Below are 21,570 nucleotides of genomic sequence, written 5' to 3'. Positions count from 1 at the left end.
GGATGGGGGGGGGTCTAGGGTACTGACTCACGAAATGGTGCTGAAAAAAAATTAAAACTACCACAAAGATATGTAAAATGACCACAAACGTACACAAAACGACTACAAACGACTCTTTGAGACCCTTTTAAATTTGGGTGTCTTGTTCTTATGTAGACAGGTTGGTGGGCCTCTTACATGTCTGTGGCCCGGGGCCCATTGTTTTATAGTCCGTCCGTGGATGGAGAGTAAAAGATACAGTTGTTGGCCTCCCATTGAGCTTGCACATTTGCTACCATTGGGTGACCTTGTGAACAGCCACACAGGTGGTTTCAGTTATTCTGGCTGATTAGACTCTGCTCAGGTTGAAAGTGGGCCGGAGCTTAGACGGGATCTTATTAGGTCAGAAATTCTTGCTACCAATAAGGAGGATTAATTTGTCCTGCCCCAACAGGTGCAACAACACTAATGCTGCGTTCATGCCACCTGGGAATAACAGGCACCGCCCCCGTGGTTACGTTGTTTTTCCGACTGGCAGCGTTCACATGGTCGGGATGCGTGTTGTTCTTCTTCTGTTATATTGGCATTTGGCATAACAACTTGTTGCATGACTGCCACCAGCTGTTGGCCGTTGCTCTAGCACCAGCTGTGTGAAAACATGGAGGCCACAATAAGAAAAGATTTGCTGCTGTTTTCTTATACAAGCATAGAAACAACACATCGCCAGGTATTTGTTTGTGTTAACTGCAGGACAATGAACAGGAAAGGGCACGGATACGGTTTTGTTTTTTAATACGTTGGCCTATTTATGAATAATTTGAAACATGTTATGTCTGTGTATGTTTCTTGGCAGAAGCGTTTGTCCACAATAAAAAGTTTGTCGTTGAATTTCCATTTGAAAATCACCCACCTGCTGCTAAATGGAGCAAATTAAATTATTATTAGTACATGAAGTTTGGTGACGTCCCAATACCCAGTATAGCTCCACCTTCAGCCTGAGCAGAGGTCCAATAAGCCGGAATAAGTGACAACACCTGCGTGGGGGCTGCAGGGCCTTTTGGCGCTGCGTGTGCGTGCATGGCCATCTGTCAGGTATAAACTCACCTGCACCTTTTATAGAAACAGGGTCCTCGTTGCTAGGAGATCTTTAGCCTGGCAAGGAGTGCCTGCTTACACACACACACACACACACACACACACACACACACACTCCCCTGACATTTTCCAAGACATTTGAGAGTAGTGCAGACTAGGTAGATGTAGGAAGAGAGGGCATAGCTCCATTTACATCCTGGCGCCACTTTAATGTCTTTACAGTTCACATTCATTGGTAACTCTTTACTTGAAGGTATCTACATAAGAGTGCCATGACACTGTCATGAACACATGAACCCTAACTTACTAAAAGAAGCGTTATGTCAAATGTTGATGACTTGTTTATGACACGTTCATGACAGTGTCGTGTCACTCTTATTTAGATACCTTCCAGTAAAGTGTAACCGATTTATCTTTTGCTCATAGTGTTTAGTCCAGTCAATTTTAGTTATATAGCCCAGTATCACAAATTGGGGGCTTTACAATCTGTACAGTGTATGACACCCTTTGTCCTCAGACCCTCAATTCAGATATGGTAAACTCCCCCAAAAAAAACTGAATAAACTCAGGAAGAGCAACTGTGGAGGGCTCCCTCTCCCTGGCTACAGTGACAGGGAAATCTGGGAATTGTGTTCATTCACAAAAGCAACTAGTACGACTGACTAAATCTATTTGATGTCATTTATTTATATTGGGATTGTTGATGTGAACACCATAAGCTCAGTTTGGTTGGGTTGCCCCCGGCGTGACTGCCGCCTGTAGGTGAGCGAGAGGTCAGAAAGGACCCAACAACAAAATGGATCCATGTGATGCGCTGTTACGTCTGGCCTGGCTAGTTGATACTCCACAGTAAGGTACACAGCTGCTGACAGTGTTTCTACAGTACACAGGTGTCCAGGTCACTTCAGTACAGGAAGCTTTATCGGTGAACTTGTTTGTTTTAAACACACCTTTTCTTATCCTGCAACTTTTCATAGGGCTGGGAAATATATCGGTTAAGTCGTTAATATTAAATGTAACTAGATATTGCCTTAGATTTTGGGTATCGTAGTATGGCATGTGTTGTGTTTTCTTGGTTTTGAAGGCTGCTATACAGTGAAGTGATATTTTCTGAACTTACCAGACTTACTAGCTGTTTTATTATTTGCCTTTAGCCACTTTGTCATTATATCCACATTATTGATGATTATTCATCTAAAATGTCATTGTGAAAATATTTCATGAATGCACCAGTTGTCAACCCTACAATGTCGTCGGCATTGAGGTATTTGGTCAAGAATATCACGCTACTTGATTTTCTCCATATCGCCCTGCTCTAACTTTTCATTTCAATCCGCTGAATTTGTTACTTTTAATCTTGTGTGCCATTGGTGACGTATACATCTTTATGTGCTGTTCAGAGACATGACCTGGCTCAAAGGTATGACAAAATGTGGAGAACACACACGTTTCCTCAATGAAATCAAATGTATTTAAATAAACAAAGGTAAACGTGTGTATCAGTTAATCAGTAATGTGTGTAGTGTATGGATGTGTGTAGCAATGTTGGAACGCAAAAGTAACTCAACCCAAAGTCCAAACAAACCCAATAGGGTCCAAGCAACCTTGAGGAGGAAGAGCGACTACCCAGGCACTCCTATTTATGGACATCAGTTCATCTAGGTGTCAATCATCAGTCCGTATTAGGCAATCCCCAGATCCCAGCAACCAGAGGGTCTTAATAGGTCTTGAGGCCTAGGGGCCGTCACACCCCCCTCCTCAAGAGCAAAGTCCCGCCACGACCTAGAAAAAACAAACCAAACTGTTAGCTACAATAAATCACATTAAATATTAAACACCTGACCACGTCAATATTATCTCTAACACCCATCCAGTTCAGCGCATTATCTTCATAACCCAGTGGCCATAAATCCAAGGAAGCACTTTAATGGTTCATGAAAATCATAGGCAGTTCTAACAAACATTCTGACAATGGTGCACGCAACAGGGCATCTGCCACCACATTGTCCTAGCCCTGAATATGGCGTATTCTTTTTTTTTTTTTCTTTTTTTTTTTTTTTTCTTTCTCTGGATTAGTGGCCGCTTGCGTCTCTGAACAATTTAATGGGAGTAAAGGTCAACACGCCTCAGCAGTATTACGTCAACCATATCACTATCGTGTGTGTGTGTGTGTGTGTCAATTTCCTCCTTATATAACAGGTCTGTTAAGCCATTAGGACAGTCCAGTCCACAGCATGGGCCGTCGACACTTTATGACTAAAACTGTGGGTTGCATATTACGTTTTGTTTCACCTTCTGTCAATCGTTAACTTTGAAAATTGTCTGATAGTATTTACAACTGCAGCTCGAGATGATTTCTCTGAGATCACGTTATCTAGCTCAGCGCGATCAATAATCCATGGAACGGGATTTAACTCTCGTGACGTCTGAGACGTGTATGAAGGGCTTATGGTGTTGTCATTTATACGTACAGTACAGGCCAAAAGTTTGGACACACCTTCTCATTCAATGCGTTTCCTTTTTATTTTCATGACCATTTACATTGTAGATTCTCACTGAAGGCATCAAAACTATGAATGAACACATATGATATTATGTACTTAACAAAAAAGTGTGAAATAACTGAAAACGTCTTATATTTTAGATTCTTCAAAGTAGCCACCCTTTGCTTTTTTATTAATAAGGGAAAAGATTCCACTAATTAACCCTGACAAAGCACACCTGTGAAGTGAAAACCATTTCAGGTGACTACCTCATGAAGCTCATTGAGAGAACACCAAGGGTTTGCAGAGTTATCAAAAAAGCAAAGGGTGGCTACTTTGAAGAATCTAAAATATAAGACATGTTTTCAGTTGTTTCACACTTTTTTGTTAAGTACATAATTCCATATGTGTTCATTCATAGTTGTGATGCCTTCAGTGAGAATCTACAATGTAAATAGTCATGAAAATAAAGGAAACACATTGAATGAGAAGGTGTGTCCAAACTTTTGGCCTGTACTGTATGTTTATTTGGTTTATGGTTTATTGTCCATTTTGTTACTATTGTTGAATGGTCTTAAATATTGTAGTTACTGTGTTATCTTTTCTTGATTTTTTTTTTTTTGTCTGGGTGGGTGGTGATGATAAGGGGGGTGAGGAGGGTGTTTATGTTGCGAACTGTATGTCAAAAATTACTATTGTTAATCACAAAAAAACCACCAAAGTCACGCAACAACAGAATGGCAATCTTATCGAGGAACCCTAACCATTGCCTAATCCTAATGACGACGTTGGGGGGGCTTAAAACACCAAACACCATGTACAGGGGCTTTAAAGGCATGCTGCAACTGCAAAATGTTGCTCAAAGATACATTTGAGTTTTACCCACAGTTGCTCCGGTGTGTTGACAGAACATGTTTGATTGTCTGGTGTAATGTATCAGAACTGGATCAAACCTTACATGGACTATATAATACTACTGCTGAATGAATGCCTGTCCTGACAGCAGTCCCACTGGTCCTACAGATTAGTCCTAAGGGTCAGGAAGTGCTTCAGGTTTCCATTGCGTCGAAATGTTTGTGGTAACAAAGACACAGCAGTCATTTGTCCTTAGTTGATTTCAGTACAAATTGAGGAATTTTTTTTTTTTTCCACACTCTCACAACTTTTTGCTTTAATGTCCAGCTCATCTCTGTCTCTGTTTTTAAGGTACAGTGCTTCCGGTTCATCCTGTTCCTTCAGCCTGCAGAGAATTGCAATTTCTATATTTTCAGGACGGAAATGTGAATATTGAAATAATACAGTTTATTGTGCAAACACTGAGGGATTAAGTGTTCTATTGCACTACCATCAAGGGGATTCAAAGCAGATTATTTGAGGCAAAAATGTAGATTTAGAACATAAGAAATAGGGCTGCACAATATGATGAAAATATCTAATTGCGATTTTGACTGAAGTTTTGATATGATTCACGATATTGGAGGAAATTATCATTTTTGTATCATTATTCTTATTTAATTGAAAAATATTAAAGGGGATTGCAAGGATTTGTACCAAACAAAGATTTTTAGTCTGTAGGATGCAATTTGTAGGCCAGGACGTCACCACAATACTTCATTCAGAATGGATTGACACATGTTTTGCCTTTAACAAATATTGCGCACAACCCTAACTCTAACCATAACTTACTAAAAGAAGCGTTATGTCAAAACGTTTATGACGTCTTTATAATGTGTATGACCCCTTCATGACAGTGACATGTCACTCTTATGTAGATACACTCAAGTAAAGTGTAACCATATACTTTTTTTACCTCACATCTAAACAAAGAACTTGTTTTCCTAGTAATGTTTTGAGATTTGAAGTCTAATCAAATGTCTCCTCTCTCTCTCTCTCCGTTTGCAGCTCTCTGGTGGTTGTGAGTTGACAGTGGTCCTTCAGGACTTCACAGCAGGATGCAGCACGGAGATGTCAGTCAGCACCGGTGAGAGAAACCTCTCTGTCCCTCTGTCCTGTTCACACGTTTTAGTCTGGGTCTGCCTGTTGACTGTGCTCCTCGAGTTAAGTAGTTAAATCCAAATACTGCAGGTATTGGGGTTATATTTAAAGGTCCCATGGCATGAAATTTTCACTTTATGAGGTTTTTTTAACATTAATATGCGTTCCCCCAGCCTGCCTATGGTCCCCCAGTGGCTAGAAATGGTGATAGGTGTAAACCGAGCCCTGGGTATCCTGCTCTGCCTTTGAGAAAATGAAAGCTCAGATGGGCCGATCTGGAATCTTCTCCTTATGTGGTCATAAGGAGCAAGGTTACCTCCCCTTTCTCTACTTTGCCCGCCCAGAGAATTTGGCCCACCCATGAGAAAGAGAGACATCATGGCTTTCAAACGAGCAAAGTGGCAGTTGGTCAAGGCCACACCCCCACCCTCCACCTTTTGTTTTTTCTCTCTCATTTTTTTTTTAATACTTCATTTTTAAATTTTTCTCATAACAGTCACACAGTAAACTAGACAAGACGGCAATAAAAAAAAAGAAGCAAAAACAGACAAAAAAAAAGAGAAAACAAAAAACCCACACACACCCATAGATGGAGGGCTGCGGAGTATCAGTGCAAGATCAAAGCATGCTCAGATTGAGGGCGTATAGCATTGCAGCAAACACACAACTCAGACATTTAGGTCTCATCAAGCGATATCAAAAATGGTTTCCACTCCTTCATTCAACCTTTAGTTATCCTCGAGGGATCATTGAGGGGCGACCCTCATTTCCGTTGTCTTTGAGTCAGAACAACAACACAGAGTACAATCATAAGGGGGACTGATTAAAAAATGTTAAGTTAGGCAAGAAAAGATATTACTCTTTAAAACTACAATGCATGACATTTTTACCGGAGAAAAATATGCCCCAACTCTTGTAAAATGAGACGACGGAGATGTAAAATGACTCGCGTCTTCCCTCCAGGCCAGACGGTGGAGCTGTTGGAGCGGCCGAGCGAGCGACCCGGTTGGTGTCTGGTCCGAACCACCGAACGCAGCCCGCCACAGGAGGGGCTGGTTCCCAGCTCCACACTCTGCGTGTCCCACTCGCGCTCCAGCGTGGAGATGGACTGCTTCTTCGGCTCAGGGAAAGGTAGGAAGAACAAAGCTGAAGTCCGGATGAACGGCTTTTGTCTGGGTTTATGACTTGATTTGCAACAATTATACTGTTTTATCTGCATAGGTGTAGAGCTGGGCAATATATCGATATCGATACATAAGGCTAGATGTAGTCTTACATTCTGGATATCGCGATGTAATCTAAGTGGTGTCTTTTCCTGGTTTTGAAAGCTGCATTACAGTAAAGTGATGTCATTTTCTGAACTTTCCAGACTCACTAGCTGCTTTATTGTTTGCCTTTACCCACTTAGTGATTGTATCCACATTAAAAGCCCATATAGTGCTAGTCAATAGTAGTCAACTACTACTATATCGCCGCAATATCGACATTGATGCATTTTTTTTTCCATATTGCCAAGCTCTGCTTTGGTGTAAAAAGCAAAATAGATGACTACAAAAATAGAAAAAGTAAACCGTAAAAGCTATAAATGAAATGGGGGAAAAAAAGAAGGCATTGTACTTGATGATGATCTATTTTTTTCTCTGTCTATCCTGGCTCAGGACCAGTATGTTCTTCACGGTGCAGTGTTGATAGACGTAGTGAGTGGTCCGGTCACAACGTTGTTTTGTCGCTGCTTTTTCATTGGCTCCACGTTGCTGGCTTGATTGAATGGATTTAAGTCATTATGTAGCTAAGGAAAGTCAAGCTTTTTTTTTTTCTCTCTTCCATGAATTCCATGAATAGTGAAAATACAAAAATGTGAATGCAACCATTAAATAAAAATAATATAGCCTTCAGCTTTTTTTTTCCTTTTCATCGTGCGTTTCTCTTTGGTCAGACAGAAGCAGAGCTCATTGATTTCCTGCAGTCAGATCACTTCAGGTAATCTGATCTGTATCGACCTCTATTGGTGGGATGTGGACATTACAATATGGATGCAACCTGCTCTATCTGTCCAGCAAATACATGTTGTTAAATTATCATCCCGTGTGTATGCATTATTTATTGAGGATGATGAAATATAAAGTAGATGATATTTCAATACATCTAGCTGGTGGCTTTAATAGAAGGTGTCTGAGCATGTGGAGAGGATGTTTAATCCGTTGCGCCATCGGGGGAAATCTGGCCATAATTTGAGCCATACGTTTATGAAATGTTACTGTTGTGGCTTTGTTGTTCCTAGCGACTTGAAAGGCTTAAGCAACACCTAATTGTTAGTGTTATTTCTGTGTGACTGTGTACAATGTGATTCTGGGTGTTTGAAGTCTGAGGCTGATTTAAACCAGAACATTTTGGGAGTAAAATGCCAGCTGGTCAGAACAAGTCAATACATTCCACAAAATCCTCATTCATGGTGATCATGGTTACCGCTGTACACAGAACTAGAACACACACACACACACACACACACACACACACGCGCAAAACTGTTGTGTCCTACAGAGGGCGATGTGGAGCTGCTCTTAACACCTATGAGAATGAGCTGATTTCACCTCATTGCATTATGGGAGTTTTACAGCATAGTGGAAGACATGGAAGCTTAAAAAATTATTAGTCATTTACTTCCAGTGAGTTATGTTCGTTATGTTGCAGATGAAAGCAAAGATAGGCAGGCGCAGAGACACACACACACACACACACACACACACACACACACACACACACACACACACACACACACACACACACACACGTGTCAATTCCTCCCATCTTATCAGGACTATCTAAATACCAAACCTTGAACACACCAGCCATAAACTTCCTCCCACTTACACACTCATGTGTGCACACACACACACCCACACAGTTTGCTTCTCTAATATAAATAGCCTTCCTGCAACCCAGTTTACAGTTTTTGTCTTGCCATGGCTTATAAACAACAGGAAGGTTTGTGTTGAAGATTACTCTTACTCCTAAACACACACACACACACACACACACAGACACAGTGCGAGATCAGCTGATTTGCCTGCTGCAGCCGCGGTGTGTTTTATGCTCTCGCTGATGAAAAGGATGTTTTGTGTTTCTGTAGAGAGATGCAAATCAGACAACTGCTGCTACACATGGAAGTAAACACACCGGCACATACACACATGTTCAAGACACACATGGCTAGGGACAACAGTTGAACATTAGGATTGTAGTGTGCTGAAAAGATAGAGGTTAAGTAAGTTCTTAACTTTCCCCCATTCAAAAAAACACATTGGCTAACCGTTTGCAAATTGACTTTTTCCGTGTGCAAATGGCCTACTGCACGTTTAACTGCACAAAATGTAGCTTTAACGTCTGAAAGGGTCATCAGTTTCCTTTTTATGTTACTTCACCTTAGTTATGATAAAAAAAAAAAGGAATGAAGTACTTGATTTATGTGATTTTATTTATCTGAGGCTCCCTGGAGGCCAACACGGTCATTTACATGGCTTATTTCTCAGGCCATCTACAGCTTTTACCCAAAGAGACTCTCATGTTTGTTGTAGTAATTTCAGGCTAGTGTCACGGCTTTTTCATAGTTAGTTATTAGATGTATCTATGACATCATAGGAATCAATTGGGGACTGAAGCAGGCCTTATTTTGACCTTTTACTTTAACCAAAACCTTAATGTAACTTCAGGTAATATTCACTACAATTTACCCTAACCTAAATTGATTTGTTGTCACATTTAAAGTTGTAGTTCTGTTACAAGTGAGTGTTCTAACACATATCAAGGGAAACCGTTGAGAGAATAAGTCAAAAATAGATGTCTTGTTCTTTCTGTTTTGAGCATGGAGGGGGAGTAAAAGCAGGAGCAAGGGCAACCGACAGGCTTCAGACGCAGACATATAGGACAACTAAAACTTTCAGGGCACACCAGAGACGGCAAACACTGTGCAGTACTTTCATCTTCACAGTTGTTGGTTTGATGCAGGGCTCCAGCAGGCAGCTGCATCCAGCCCCTTCAGGAATGGATGTTGCTGCAATCTCACACGCTCAAATTCAGCCAGTTTTTGCAGTATTTGTTAAATGATGTTATATCATTAATATCTGCAAACATCCTCACTCCCATCGCATAAATACGGACTCTTAGTCAGGTGCCTTTTGGCGTTGTTATTGACACTAAAAGTCTCCTTTTATCGTCCTATCTAAACACACATATCTAAACGAGCTAGGTCGGGACTATTGGCATCACTTTTGACACAGTTAGGTTAAGGAAAAGGTCGTGGTGGGCTTATGTTTCCATGACACGCAGGACAAGAACAGGACGGTTGGGTTTAGTAAAAGAAGAACGGGACTGTTGGGGTTTAGTAAAAGAAGAACGGGACTGTTGGGGTTTAGTAAAAGAAGAACGGGACGGTTGGGGTTTAGTAAAAGAAGAACGGGACGGTTGGGGTTTAGGAAAAGAAGAAAGTGAAGTGGGTTTAGGAAATGTGACACGCGTGACACGATCCCCGGTCTCCACGGGCTTTCATACTTCTCACTACCGCTGCTCTCCCTGGTGTGTTCTACACACTAGAGCCCTGCACGGGCCAAAAACTCCAGCCCTAACCCGGCCCTGGCCCGTGGTGTTCAAGCCCTACCCGAACCCAGCCCGACCGTAGACCAACATCAATCACTTTTAAGCTCTCTCTGATGCGCGGTGTCTCTGCTCCATAGGCTGACTTTCCACCTACCTTAATCAGGGCGACAATGATCCAGCATCTGCACAGTATTTTACAATATGTTGCTGTGCTCCAAACATTCAGCTGGTCGTCCATAGCAAAACATGCAGACCTGCAATTACATTGAGCTAATATATCCCACAAAGACCCATTGCATTGTCAGTCTCACTACTTTTCTCTAGATTCAAGCTTCAGCTGTGTGTGTGTGTGTGTGTGTGTGTGTGTGTGTGTGTGTGTGTGTGTGTGTGTGTGTGTGTGTGTGTGTGTGTGTGTGTGTGTGTGTGTGTGTGTGTGTGTGTGTGTGTGTCTGTCTGTCCTGGGTCTTGTGACTGCTCTGTAAAGTAGGTCTCCTTGTCCTCTCTGAAAGACTGTGAAGACACTGAAGCTCTAATGTTAACTGAACCAAACGATGGAGTTTTGACGTCAATGAAACCGACTGAAAGTCCGAGCTGTAACTCTTCTATCAAGACTTTGATCACTGTAATCCTAACAGTTAATAGCTGTGACTGAGGGTGATGGTGTAAGTCGCCTTGGTTCTCTTTTATGTCAACCAAGGGTGCCTCTTGTTATGAGAGTGTAGTTGACTCTGGGAGTTCTTAACTAGCACTGTGTAAGACTCAAATTGTGACCAGCTACTATAGTAGTGTGTAGTCAGAGCTGCAATAGTATAGTATTATTTCTTTTTGTCGAACATCAGCTGAAGTACACGGTGTGAAAAATGGGACACTGCAGGGAAACGGAGCTGCTGGAAGAACTCTATCTAGGGTGTGTGTGTGTGTGTGTGTGTGTGTGTGTGTGTGTGTGTGTGTGTGTGTGTGTGTGTGTGTGTGTGTGTGTGTGTGTGTGTGTGTGTGTGTGTGTGTGTGTGTGTGTGTGTGTGTGTGATATACAGAAAGAGAGACAGAAGATTATAAACCTTAAACTGCAACATACGTAAGAGTGAACCAGTTAAAAGTTGTAGAGGAGATTCATCTCATGTTGGTCCATTTACAAAAATGTTTTCTTTCGGTTTCTTCCCCTAATGGTGCAGGGCAGAAGAGCAATAACAACCCATCGGGGGGGGAAAAAAATAAAAAACACGTAATCATCAGACCATCATCGCCAACGGATACTGCATGTGAGCAAATGGGCACTAAATGAGTCACAACAATGTCTTGTTATTTACAACTATGCTGGAGAGATGTGGCACTGCAGGCTAATGGGCAGGATTCTAGATAGCAATTGAGATGGATGAGAAAATGCAATAGGGCATCTGGGTTCATTAGACTAGTGAGAAGCAAGAGTGAGTGTCCATCACACGCGCAATGCTCATCTATGAATGCATGGAGTGGTGGGTGAGAGAAGCAACCTTGTGACCAGAAGCTCGCTAGTTTGATCTCCAGGTCAGCAAGATAAATCCGGGTGGAGAAAAAAGTGAGTCCAATATTTACTGAGGGAAATATATAATATAAATATATAATATTTATCTGGTTGATTAGCACTACTTCTCCCTCATTGAAATTAAAGGCAAGGAATGTTTATGCATCATGCACGCTATGCCCAGAAAAAAAATACTTTATCCACGTCTGCCTCAAGCAACTTGAATCTTATGAAGCCCCTCACATCAACACATGCTAACAGGACACTTGTTGCTGCTGCTAACCCAACCCCAAGGCCAAATTCAGCTAGCGTGAGCTCCGGCGAAGGAGACGGAGCCACTCTGTTAAAAGAGTTGGATACTAGTGTTCTGTTTATTGTGCAGTAGGCCTAATATGCCAGTCCCTCCAGAAAAACGCGACTATGCGATCGCATAACTCAATGCATAATCAGCCAAAGTCTGCATATTCATGCGGAGGGCCGCATTTTTTTCAAATAGCCGCACTTTCGGCGCATAAATTGCTTATTTCCGTGCAAAATATGCGGGGTTTGCATGATTTCATAATCCCCGCATTTTCGTTGCAAAAAAAAGTCACCTATATCACTTTTTTTCTCTTTTTCATCAAACCGCAGTTTTTGCAAATTCCCGCAATTTCATTGCATAAAATTGCATAAATATCACATTTTTTAAGAAAACGTGCCGCATAATCAAGGATTTTTGCCCGCAACAATCAAACATTTTTCTGGAAGGACTGATATACAGTTAGAGATTTGCACTACTTAATGGCCATATTTTCCTTTTTTTGTTTCTTTTTACCCAAGTTTTTATTTCTATGCATATCATATGGCAGGCTGCAATCTATTGAGTTCAAATAATACCAAATGTTCTAAAATACTGTATTGTTTTTATTCAATCAGTTAATATAAACATCTTTGACGTTAAAGAAGTTATAGAACATAATCGTGTTATAGAACATAAGAAATAACATCACAGTTACTTTGCTGAGTAACCAATTACTTTTACAATGTGGTAACTTGAGTTACTTACTGAGTTACGTTTTGGGAGAAATAATTTGTAACTTTAACTAATTACTTTTTTAAAGTAAGATGACCAACACTGAAAGTAACTACGTGGATGTGTAAACATGTAAAATGTCCTGTAAGCGGTTAGAAGCACTACTGTTTTGGACACTTTCGCCATTGCACTAAATTGTCGCCATATTTGTGACTCCTCACAAAAGAGAGAACGGTGCCAAAAAGTCGATTTTCCCTGCGCACATGTCAACATTAAAGTTTCTGAAAATCTTTAGCATGGCGGGATTTTTCCAATAGATCCTTTTTTTCAGTGAAGCGGTTTGCGTGTGAATGAAAGGCCGACGCGTAGAAGCGAAGACGAGGCATGAGACTCTGTCCCCTTTCTCCTTGAGACACACACACACACACACACAGTGTTGGAACCTGAATCCCTGCTCTCCACAATGGGCAAAGTAGCCCTCCACAATAATTAACTCTGACTTCTGTTCCAGAGCATTGAAGTGAGGGAGGGAGGGAGTGAGGGAGGGAGAGAAACTCAACTACTATGTCTGAGAAAGACAAGCATGTGTGTATAGGCTCCTCCTCCACCTACCTCATTTTTGTCTCTGTCTCTCCCTCTCTCTCTCTCCCTCTCTGTGGTGGATGTCAGCTGTGTGGACTTGAAGCTTGTGGTGTACACACACTCTCCCAGTCAATCCGTCTGGTTAACAAATTGGTCGAGCAGTTGGTGGTGGAGTCAGACAGCTAATAAGAAGTGTGTGTGAGTGTAGGATGTGTGTATGAGGGAGGATGAAGCGAGGCTGGCGTTGCTGTGGATGGATCCTCACCCGCTGCTGCTGCTGCTGCTACAACGGCACAGGTGGGACGAGATGCCGAGACACTGTTTGTGATACTCAGCGTGACAACCGTGTGTGTGTGTGTGTGTGTGTGTGTGTGTGTGTGTGTGTGTGTGTGTGTGTGTGTGTGTGTGTGTGTGTTGCATGCTTTAAAGGTTAGGAAGTTTGTATTGAGTATGTGTGCTGAGGAATGAAGCAGATAACAGGTTTCTGGCTGTCGGCATTCTCCACACTTTGAGGTGTGTGTGTGTGTGTGTGTGTGTGTGTGTGTGTGTGTGTGTGTGTGTGTGTGTGTGTGTGTGTGTGTGTGTGTGTGTGTGTGTGTGTGTGTGTGTGTGTGTGTGTGTGTGTGTCACTGAATAAAAGAGGGGTAGACAAAAGGGGTTTCTCATTTACTATGTGTTCTGGGGCCACCGGCAACTAATTTGAATTGAAAATGAATTGTGAAACAGGAAGTTAGTGTCACACAGAAAGACCAAGATAGGAAAAGGGCGAGAGAGAGACTTATTGAGAAGAGGACAGTTTCTCTCTTTGTCTCTGTTGAGAATCAGATGTTGTATTGTGCAATCTGTTTTCCTGCAGCTTAGTCAAGGCGTGTGTGTGTGTGTGTGTGTTTTTATGGGTTTGTTTGAGTGTGCAGCAGGTTGTGACAAAGCCTTTGGCCAGCATCAAAGGATTTACCCTTACCGCACAGGAGTTGTAATAATCTTTCCGAATTTCCCAATAACTGTCTCTCCCTACAGACAGACAGACAGCCTCAGTGGTTTCTACTGTGTTTCGTTCAGAGCTGCTGGCACGTTCTCTGACTGAACCGGTTTGTCACCAGGTTACATTCAGACATCTGATGACTAACTGACTGACTGACTAGCAATATCAGACCATCCTTCCTGCCTTAGTTGCAGATCAATGGATCTGAATTAATGACGTTTATTGCTATGGATACCAGTCTAATGAATAAAAAAAAAAAAGAAAACCTGTTAGAGTAACCTCAGATTTTACAGACTTTATGTCTTACTTGACAATAACAGACAGGCTTTTCTGACTGCGACTGTTAATGTGAATACATGTCTGTGGTTTGTGCTGTTGGTTGTGCTTTCCTAATGATCAACCTCTTGGAGGCAAGTGGCTGACTTTCCCCTCCAGATTGGCAATCAAGTTGGTCATTTGTTGTTGGATATTGTTTAGTTTTTAGTCATTTTGGTCATTTTCAAAAGTCACTGTCAAGTATTGTTTAGGTTAGAGGATTTTTAGATAAAATGGTACATACCAGAAAGTCATTATGTGCCGGAGGCTTGAATTAGTTGAATTAATAACGTGGACATTTTTGTGACTAGTTATATAGCTTACTTATTAACACAGACACTGATACTAATACAGTCCATTTAAGGATTGGTCCTCATAGCAGGCCGCTGCCATCCAAACAAGGTGACACTAGAGGCAAGGTGATAGGAAACGTAATCACAGCAAACAAGCTGGTGTTTGTGCTATGCTAAAGGCTAACCCTAGCAAAGCAGCTCTCCAAACTGTATTTATGCTCCCTCGACTATAAACGGGACTACTATTTTACACAGTTCTGTTCCTATATGCACTGTATGAAGACGGATGACAATGACGTCTCCTATCTAATAGTTTAGCCTTGAATTACCTGCAGCCCTGAGCCTTTGGCAACAGCAAACAGAACTTTCAACAAAGGAACACGAACGGCACGCTCTCTCTTTGAAATGACCTGTGGTTGGCCAAAGTCTCCCGTGATGACTAGATTTACTAAAGCCTGAATACAGAGTCAAGGTAGACAATACAGAAGTCTACTTTTCTCTCACTGCTTGAATTACAATATGCTGAAAGATTATTATGTGCAGGTTAGCATACAGCTATGCCTAGCTAATGGTTAACCCACCAGACTCCATTTAAAAAAGCAATACTTTTAGCGTGTACAGAGCCAACATATTTTCACATAAATCGGTGAACTATGTCTTTATTTCAACCAAAACTAGAGTTGTGATGGTTGGAAAAGTGGAAACACCCAAACTGCTTTCCATATTTTTAGTTTGTTTGTCGACTTTGAATGAAGTGTATTTTACGATGCTAAAATTACTGTTTATTTACATGGAGTCTGGTGGGTTTAACAAAAGCAATTTTGCGGATGTTTTTATGTTAAAAAAAAACTTGATCTTACGTCGACCTCCTTAGAAATCCTTTCCATAATGTTGTCAGACACTTAGAAGATTAATCTGAGCCTGTCAGCGGCAAATATGCCCTTTTGTGAAGGCAAATACAAGCTGCACAATTGCCCTATAAACTAACACTGTAGCTTGTTTTGCCGCTGCCGACTGCAGCAATCTCGCTTAATACTCGACCAATGTCAAAGATTGTTGTTCCCATCAGTCACTTTGACACAAAAACATCGGAAAATTGGGTCCAGGTTGAAAAAAACAGTAGTTACCCTTTAACTCAGTTCCTGTGTGTTTGTGTGTGTGTGTGGGCAGACAGTGGACTTTGGCCCCAGAGCATCTGAGCTTCATGCTGTACAGAGTGGCATGTAGCTGAACTGGTTACACTGATTTCAGTGATACCAGGTGATCTAGTCGGCTGTAAATTTACTGTAGGTGAGGACACATCGGCAGGGTCACCTGTGACAGTGGCAACATTTCCATATCCTTAAACTTGATGAATAACAGTCTGAGTTTGGGAAAGCAACCCGTTTCATCTCTGTGTGCGTTCGGGTGAAATGTGCCCTTCTGTATTCCTAAAAATGTCAGCGTATTCCCTCAATAACTCAGCCTGTCTTGGCAGTGTTAAACACTTTTTATAAACGTCACATCATTGCTTTAGCATTGAATCATATATCATATGATATATGATTCAATATCTTATTGTGTATGTACTGTACAAACTATTTCAAATTTGTATTTTTCAGTCAAGACTCAGTGCTGCGTTCAGTCATTTTTCACACACACACACACACACACACACACACACACACACACACACACACACACACAGGCACTTTCTCACTCACTCACACAGTGGCCAGAGTGATTAACTGTGGTGTAAAGTGATCCTACGTCCGTCCGTTACCCATTAAACCTAAAGATGGGCAGGAAACTACTCTGACCATGAGAGAGGCATGCACACACACACACACACACACACACACACACTAAGCAGAGATAATGGACAGAGACTGCATTAGCTGTCTTCGCTCCACTGCTTCACACTCAATTTTAAATTGGGACCAGGGCTCTTATACTTCTCATACTTAGAGATGTCTGGTCAGTGGGGTGGCAGTATTAGCAGCAGTGGAGTAAGAGAACTGTTGGGATTTCCCAACAACTACACTTAAGTTTTACTTTTCCTGTAAAAACATTTTTATAGTTGACAGGGTTTTTCTGTGTTATATACAGCTCGAAAACAAAGGGAAACGAGTATATGGTATGGAAGGAAGGTTAGCAGCTTTTCTGCCTTTGTTACTTTTCTTCATTTTCCTCCAGAAATGACTAAGTAGTCTTAATTTCTGCATTTGTGAAACGTTTTTATTTGGCACTAGACTGTCCGTTATCCTATCGGTAACGTCTTTCAGTTCTGCTCTAACTGGGAGGGCTGGAAGTGATTCTGTTTGTGCTCATTTAGAAAAAGGTAGACCCTCCTCCACTGCTCGTATCATTTCTAGTCCTACTGCTGTTGCAAGGAATACTGGCCCAAACCAGTGGCTCGGTGCAGGATTGAATCAAATACAATATGGCAGAGTGGGAGAGCGAGAATAATTGAGAAGATTGTAGAGACAAGCAAGATACCGAAGTCTTCTCAAGTGAGAGATGAAATTTGTCGTACGAATGCATATGTGTTTTGCTACCATGTAACGGGCCCGTTATGTAACATCCTGCTATTGTAAAGTTTCCCCAACCCTGCTGCTTTGACTCAATTGAAGTTCCTTTTTTTTTATCTAAATTGTTATTATTAAACAAATAATTAAATAAATACATTGGGCACTAGCAACATGGTACAAAATATAAAAAATTAACAGGAATTAGAAGTTCAAGTGTAAACCTTGCAAATGCTGCAACAAATTGGTCAACACCCAAACGGGAATTAAAATGCCAGTGTATAATGTGTATAGTATATCAACCTAGAATGACTATAGTCAGTATCGGTGCGTCTCTGTCATTACAGTAGTGCTCTTGTGATTACGCTCAGTAAATATGTTTGAGTAGTTAGTCCAGTTGTCTGTGTTGTCAAATATGTAAGGGACAGGAGAGTGAGAGAGGTATGACAGGAATGTCCTCTTCCCCAATTACTGTATCACTTCCTGTCATTGACACACACACACACACACACACACACACACACACACACACACACACACACACACACACACATACATGCACACAGCACAATGTGTTTTAATCTTACACGCATTTCTCTGATTTTGAGTCCTATCCATCTAGTGAGCATAGCTAGTTAGTGGTTAGACTATTTTAGTCACTTACCTGGACTCTTTTGTGTGAATTCAAATACTCTCTTGTCAATAGAGTGTGTGTGTGTTGTGTGAAATTACAAAATGAAACCGAGTGTGTGAGATCGGGAGCAAGACAACAACCTTGTTCTGTTGCATTTCAGAGCTACTGGTTTAGTATCTACAGGTGTGTGTGTGTGTGTGTGTGTGTGTGTGTGTGTGTGTGTGTGTGTGTGTGTGTGTGTGTGTGTGTGTGTGTGTGTGTGTGTGTGTGTGTGTGTGTGTGTGTGTGTGTGTGTGTGTGTGTGTGTGTGTGTTTTAAAGAATAGTGAGTGATGGGGATTTTAACAGTAGACAGTCTGTCTTTCTGTCGGCTGCCGAACAAAAGCTTCCCTGTTTGGTCCCACCTGACTGTGGCCGTCAGTGTGACTCTGCTGTACTCTGTAGTACACGCAATATTCCGTGTTTCCCACACGTAGTAACGCTGCAACACTCCCCAACTATCACTTCTTAGATGAACATTGAAAATAAGCTTTGGACCTCGGTAAATGATGACCACTGACAAACTGTGTGTGTAGTTTCTGTGCTGTGCGTAGCTTTGAAAGTTTTTTGAAATGTTTGTGTGAGGGACACATTTGTGACTGTAGCATTATGTCAGAAAATGGTTGCGTTGGTGTGGGCGTGATTTTACCGGGAACAAGATAGAAGATGTACAAACCTGGTGCTTCGGATTTTGTACTTACTACACTGTAATTTATGTGGCATCCACAACACCTCGAGATTTGAAGTCACAAAGACGGGCATGTATGAGTTTTGTCACCTTGTTTAACTAGTATAAAAAATATAAAGTCCCTTTGTTCCTGGGGCTGTTGGGCCCTCTTCCTTTTCTAAGATCATGAGTGGAACTGCGGTCATCGTTTTTGTTTGATGACATAATATAGAGGAATGTGTTGTGGGCCATTAAGTACCAATCAAATACTTTTACAACAGTTTACCCAAAAGTCATAACTGCACCTAATGCTGCTTGAGTATTAAGGTCGAATCACACAGGGAATGTTTTGTCTCTTTAGGTTTTTGTGTTTTTTTTTTTTTTTTTTTTTTCTTCACAATCTTATCACATCTTTTTTAATACATTTTTTAATAGTGACATTGAGAAGTTCTTTTTTTATTTATTTATTCACCTGTTTTGCACTTTTGCAGATGTTTGGGTTGCATTAAATTTCGTCCGTACATGCATTTTGTATTTTTTGTATTATAAGGATCCCCATTAGCTGACGCCTAGACGACCAGCTCGTCTTCCTGGGGTCCAAGACAACATTTAATCAGACAATATTAAAACATTTTATAACATATACTGAAAAGAAAAGAAATTAAACAAAAAAAATATATATATACACACACACACGTACAATGACAAAGACTGGTGTATTTTATTCCATCTATTCTGTTACTGAGGTTTCACCAACTGAACCCATCACTCCCTCCGCTGAGGAAGGCTGCGAGATGTGGTTGAAAGCTTCAGAAACGCCAAGCAACGGACCGTGTGTGTGTGTGTGTGTGTGTGTGTGTGTGTGTGTGTGTGTGTGTGTGTGTGTGTGTGTGTGTGTGTGTGTGTGTGTGTGTGTGTGTGTGTGTGTGTGTGTGTGTGTGTGTGTGTGTGTGTGTGTGTGTAGTATTCTGTTTTTGTGGTCATCCTTTTAAACTCATTGTGTGGCATGGTCCATGTACAGCTGTTCCTGGTTGTCGTGGTGACTGGTCAGCTGACAGCAGCACTCCTTTTTCTTAAAAGTTAAAGCAATGATGTCTTATCAGTCAGCTGTGGGTGGGTGTGTGTGTGTGTCTCTGTATGTGTGTGTGTGTGTGTGTGTCGCGTGTCTTATAAAGTCTTCTCACTTACAGTTTGGTCGACATAAAGTCCTAAAAAAAGTTTGGAAAAAGTTCCTTAGCCATCTTCGCAAAAGCATCAAAAACATCGGAAAAAAATGTCTGAAAAAGTGGCAAAAACATTGAAAAGTGTGTGTGTGTGTGTGTCTGTGTCTGTGTGTGTGTGTGTCTGTGTGCACGTGCTCTCGAGGCTGTAATGAGTTTCTGTCGTCAGCCAGCTGTCAAGGCCACTCAGTGCCTGACATTAGTTCTGCTGAAAGCACACGCGCAGGTGAACAGATGACCTATGACATGTTTTCCTCTCTTAAGAACGCATGACAGCATTTTCTCAAGACCACTTCAGAGAGTAACCGCTGAAACACCGGGACAGAGTGACGACAGGGGAAAAAAAATAAACAATCAGCGGCGCGGTGATTGGGAGAATCAGGAGAAATCGCGGCAGGGGCGGGTTGCTTGTGGTTTCTCTGTCCTCATCACCACGTGATGTACTTCACCACGTTATACAGAACAGACAGGCTACTCTGCTGGACACCTGTCATTCTGCTGCTTGTAATCACTATTTAAGCCAGTGTGTTCTGGGGTTGGATATTTAGACCAACAGATAAGGGAAAATGTTCAAATTGAGTCAATGTGTTTTTTAGAAGAGAGTCATCAGAGACCTGTCAACACCCAACCTGGCGAGTTTCGGCAGGCAGAAATGAGAAAAAAAAAAAAAAAAAAAAATGAAGACGGAGGCACCTTTAGTAGCACTGGGTGACCTCGGCTGCTGTTTTATCTCTGCCACGCTGCTGACACAGACGGATAACAACTGCAACGACAGCTCCCACTAATACGGACACATTTACCCACAGTGCTGCACGCTGTGAAGGGAAGAGGTGTGGGGCCAAAGAAGTGGGAACAGATTTTATTTCAACCATATTGTTTGAGTTTAAGTGATGCAGCACAAATACCACAAATCATTTAATACATGGGTGTCAAACTTAACTTCAGCGAGGGCCACACTGGAAATGAGAATCGCATCAAGGGCCAGATGTAGAGTTTAAGAAAAGTCAAATATCTTTGACCGTATTATCGCATGTCTTATAAAGTCTTCTCACTTACAGTTTGGTCGACATAAAGTCTTTAAAAAGGTTCCTTAGCCATCATTGCAAAAGCATCAAAAACATTGGCAAAAAACGTCTGAAAAAGTGGCAAAAACATTGAAAAAAAGCAGCAAAAAATGTAGGGAAAAGTGGCATAAACGTTGAAAAAAAGCATCGTAAAAAGCATCAAAATAACTCTGAAAAAGTGGAAGAAAAAAAATAGCCAGAAAAAGACTAAAACATAAAAAAAAAAAAAAAACATTGGAAAAAGCACCAAAAAAACCTGAAAGAAAGCGTCCGCAAAAGTGACAAAAACTTCAGAAAAGTGACAAAAGCTATGTGTGACAACAGTTATTGTGAAGCTAAATTGATATGAGGGCCGGATCAAAATCTGCGAGGGGCCGGATTTGGCCCGCGGGCCTTGAGTTTGACACCTGTGATTTAATACATTACATGAAATTACCAACTTCATTGTTTTATAAATGAAAAAATATTGTAAAGTTCAGATAAATTATATAGATTGCAGAAAAAGATAGTTTGAGATGTTGCTTAGAAGCCAACATGGCTGTTGCCGGGTAGGAGGCACGCGTCTTTCTGCACATTGTTGCGCTGCTGGCCTTTGACCCCCCGACCCCCC

The 21,570-nt window shown here is 41.4% G+C and overlaps 1 protein-coding gene across 2 annotated transcripts in view; it reads left to right on the top strand.

The window, feature by feature from the left end:
• Positions 1–21,570, top strand: part of LOC114563757 (kalirin) — a 169,698-nt gene that overhangs the window by 124,280 nt on the left and 23,848 nt on the right. The window contains exons 39-40 of one of the 2 annotated variants that reach the window (XM_028590599.1): positions 5,460–5,538; positions 6,516–6,683. In XM_028590599.1, coding sequence (XP_028446400.1) covers positions 5,460–5,538; positions 6,516–6,683 — 247 coding nt within the window. Of the gene's footprint in view, positions 1–5,459; positions 5,539–6,515; positions 6,684–13,323; positions 13,538–21,570 lie in introns of those variants that run through there. The other variant, XM_028590597.1, reaches the window with a different exon arrangement.

Source organism: Perca flavescens, chromosome 11 (assembly GCF_004354835.1).
Source record: "Perca flavescens isolate YP-PL-M2 chromosome 11, PFLA_1.0, whole genome shotgun sequence".
Lineage (NCBI taxonomy): Eukaryota > Metazoa > Chordata > Actinopteri > Perciformes > Percidae > Perca > Perca flavescens.
Note: the sequence above shows the minus strand (reverse complement) of the source record. Positions and strands in the feature narration are given on the sequence as shown.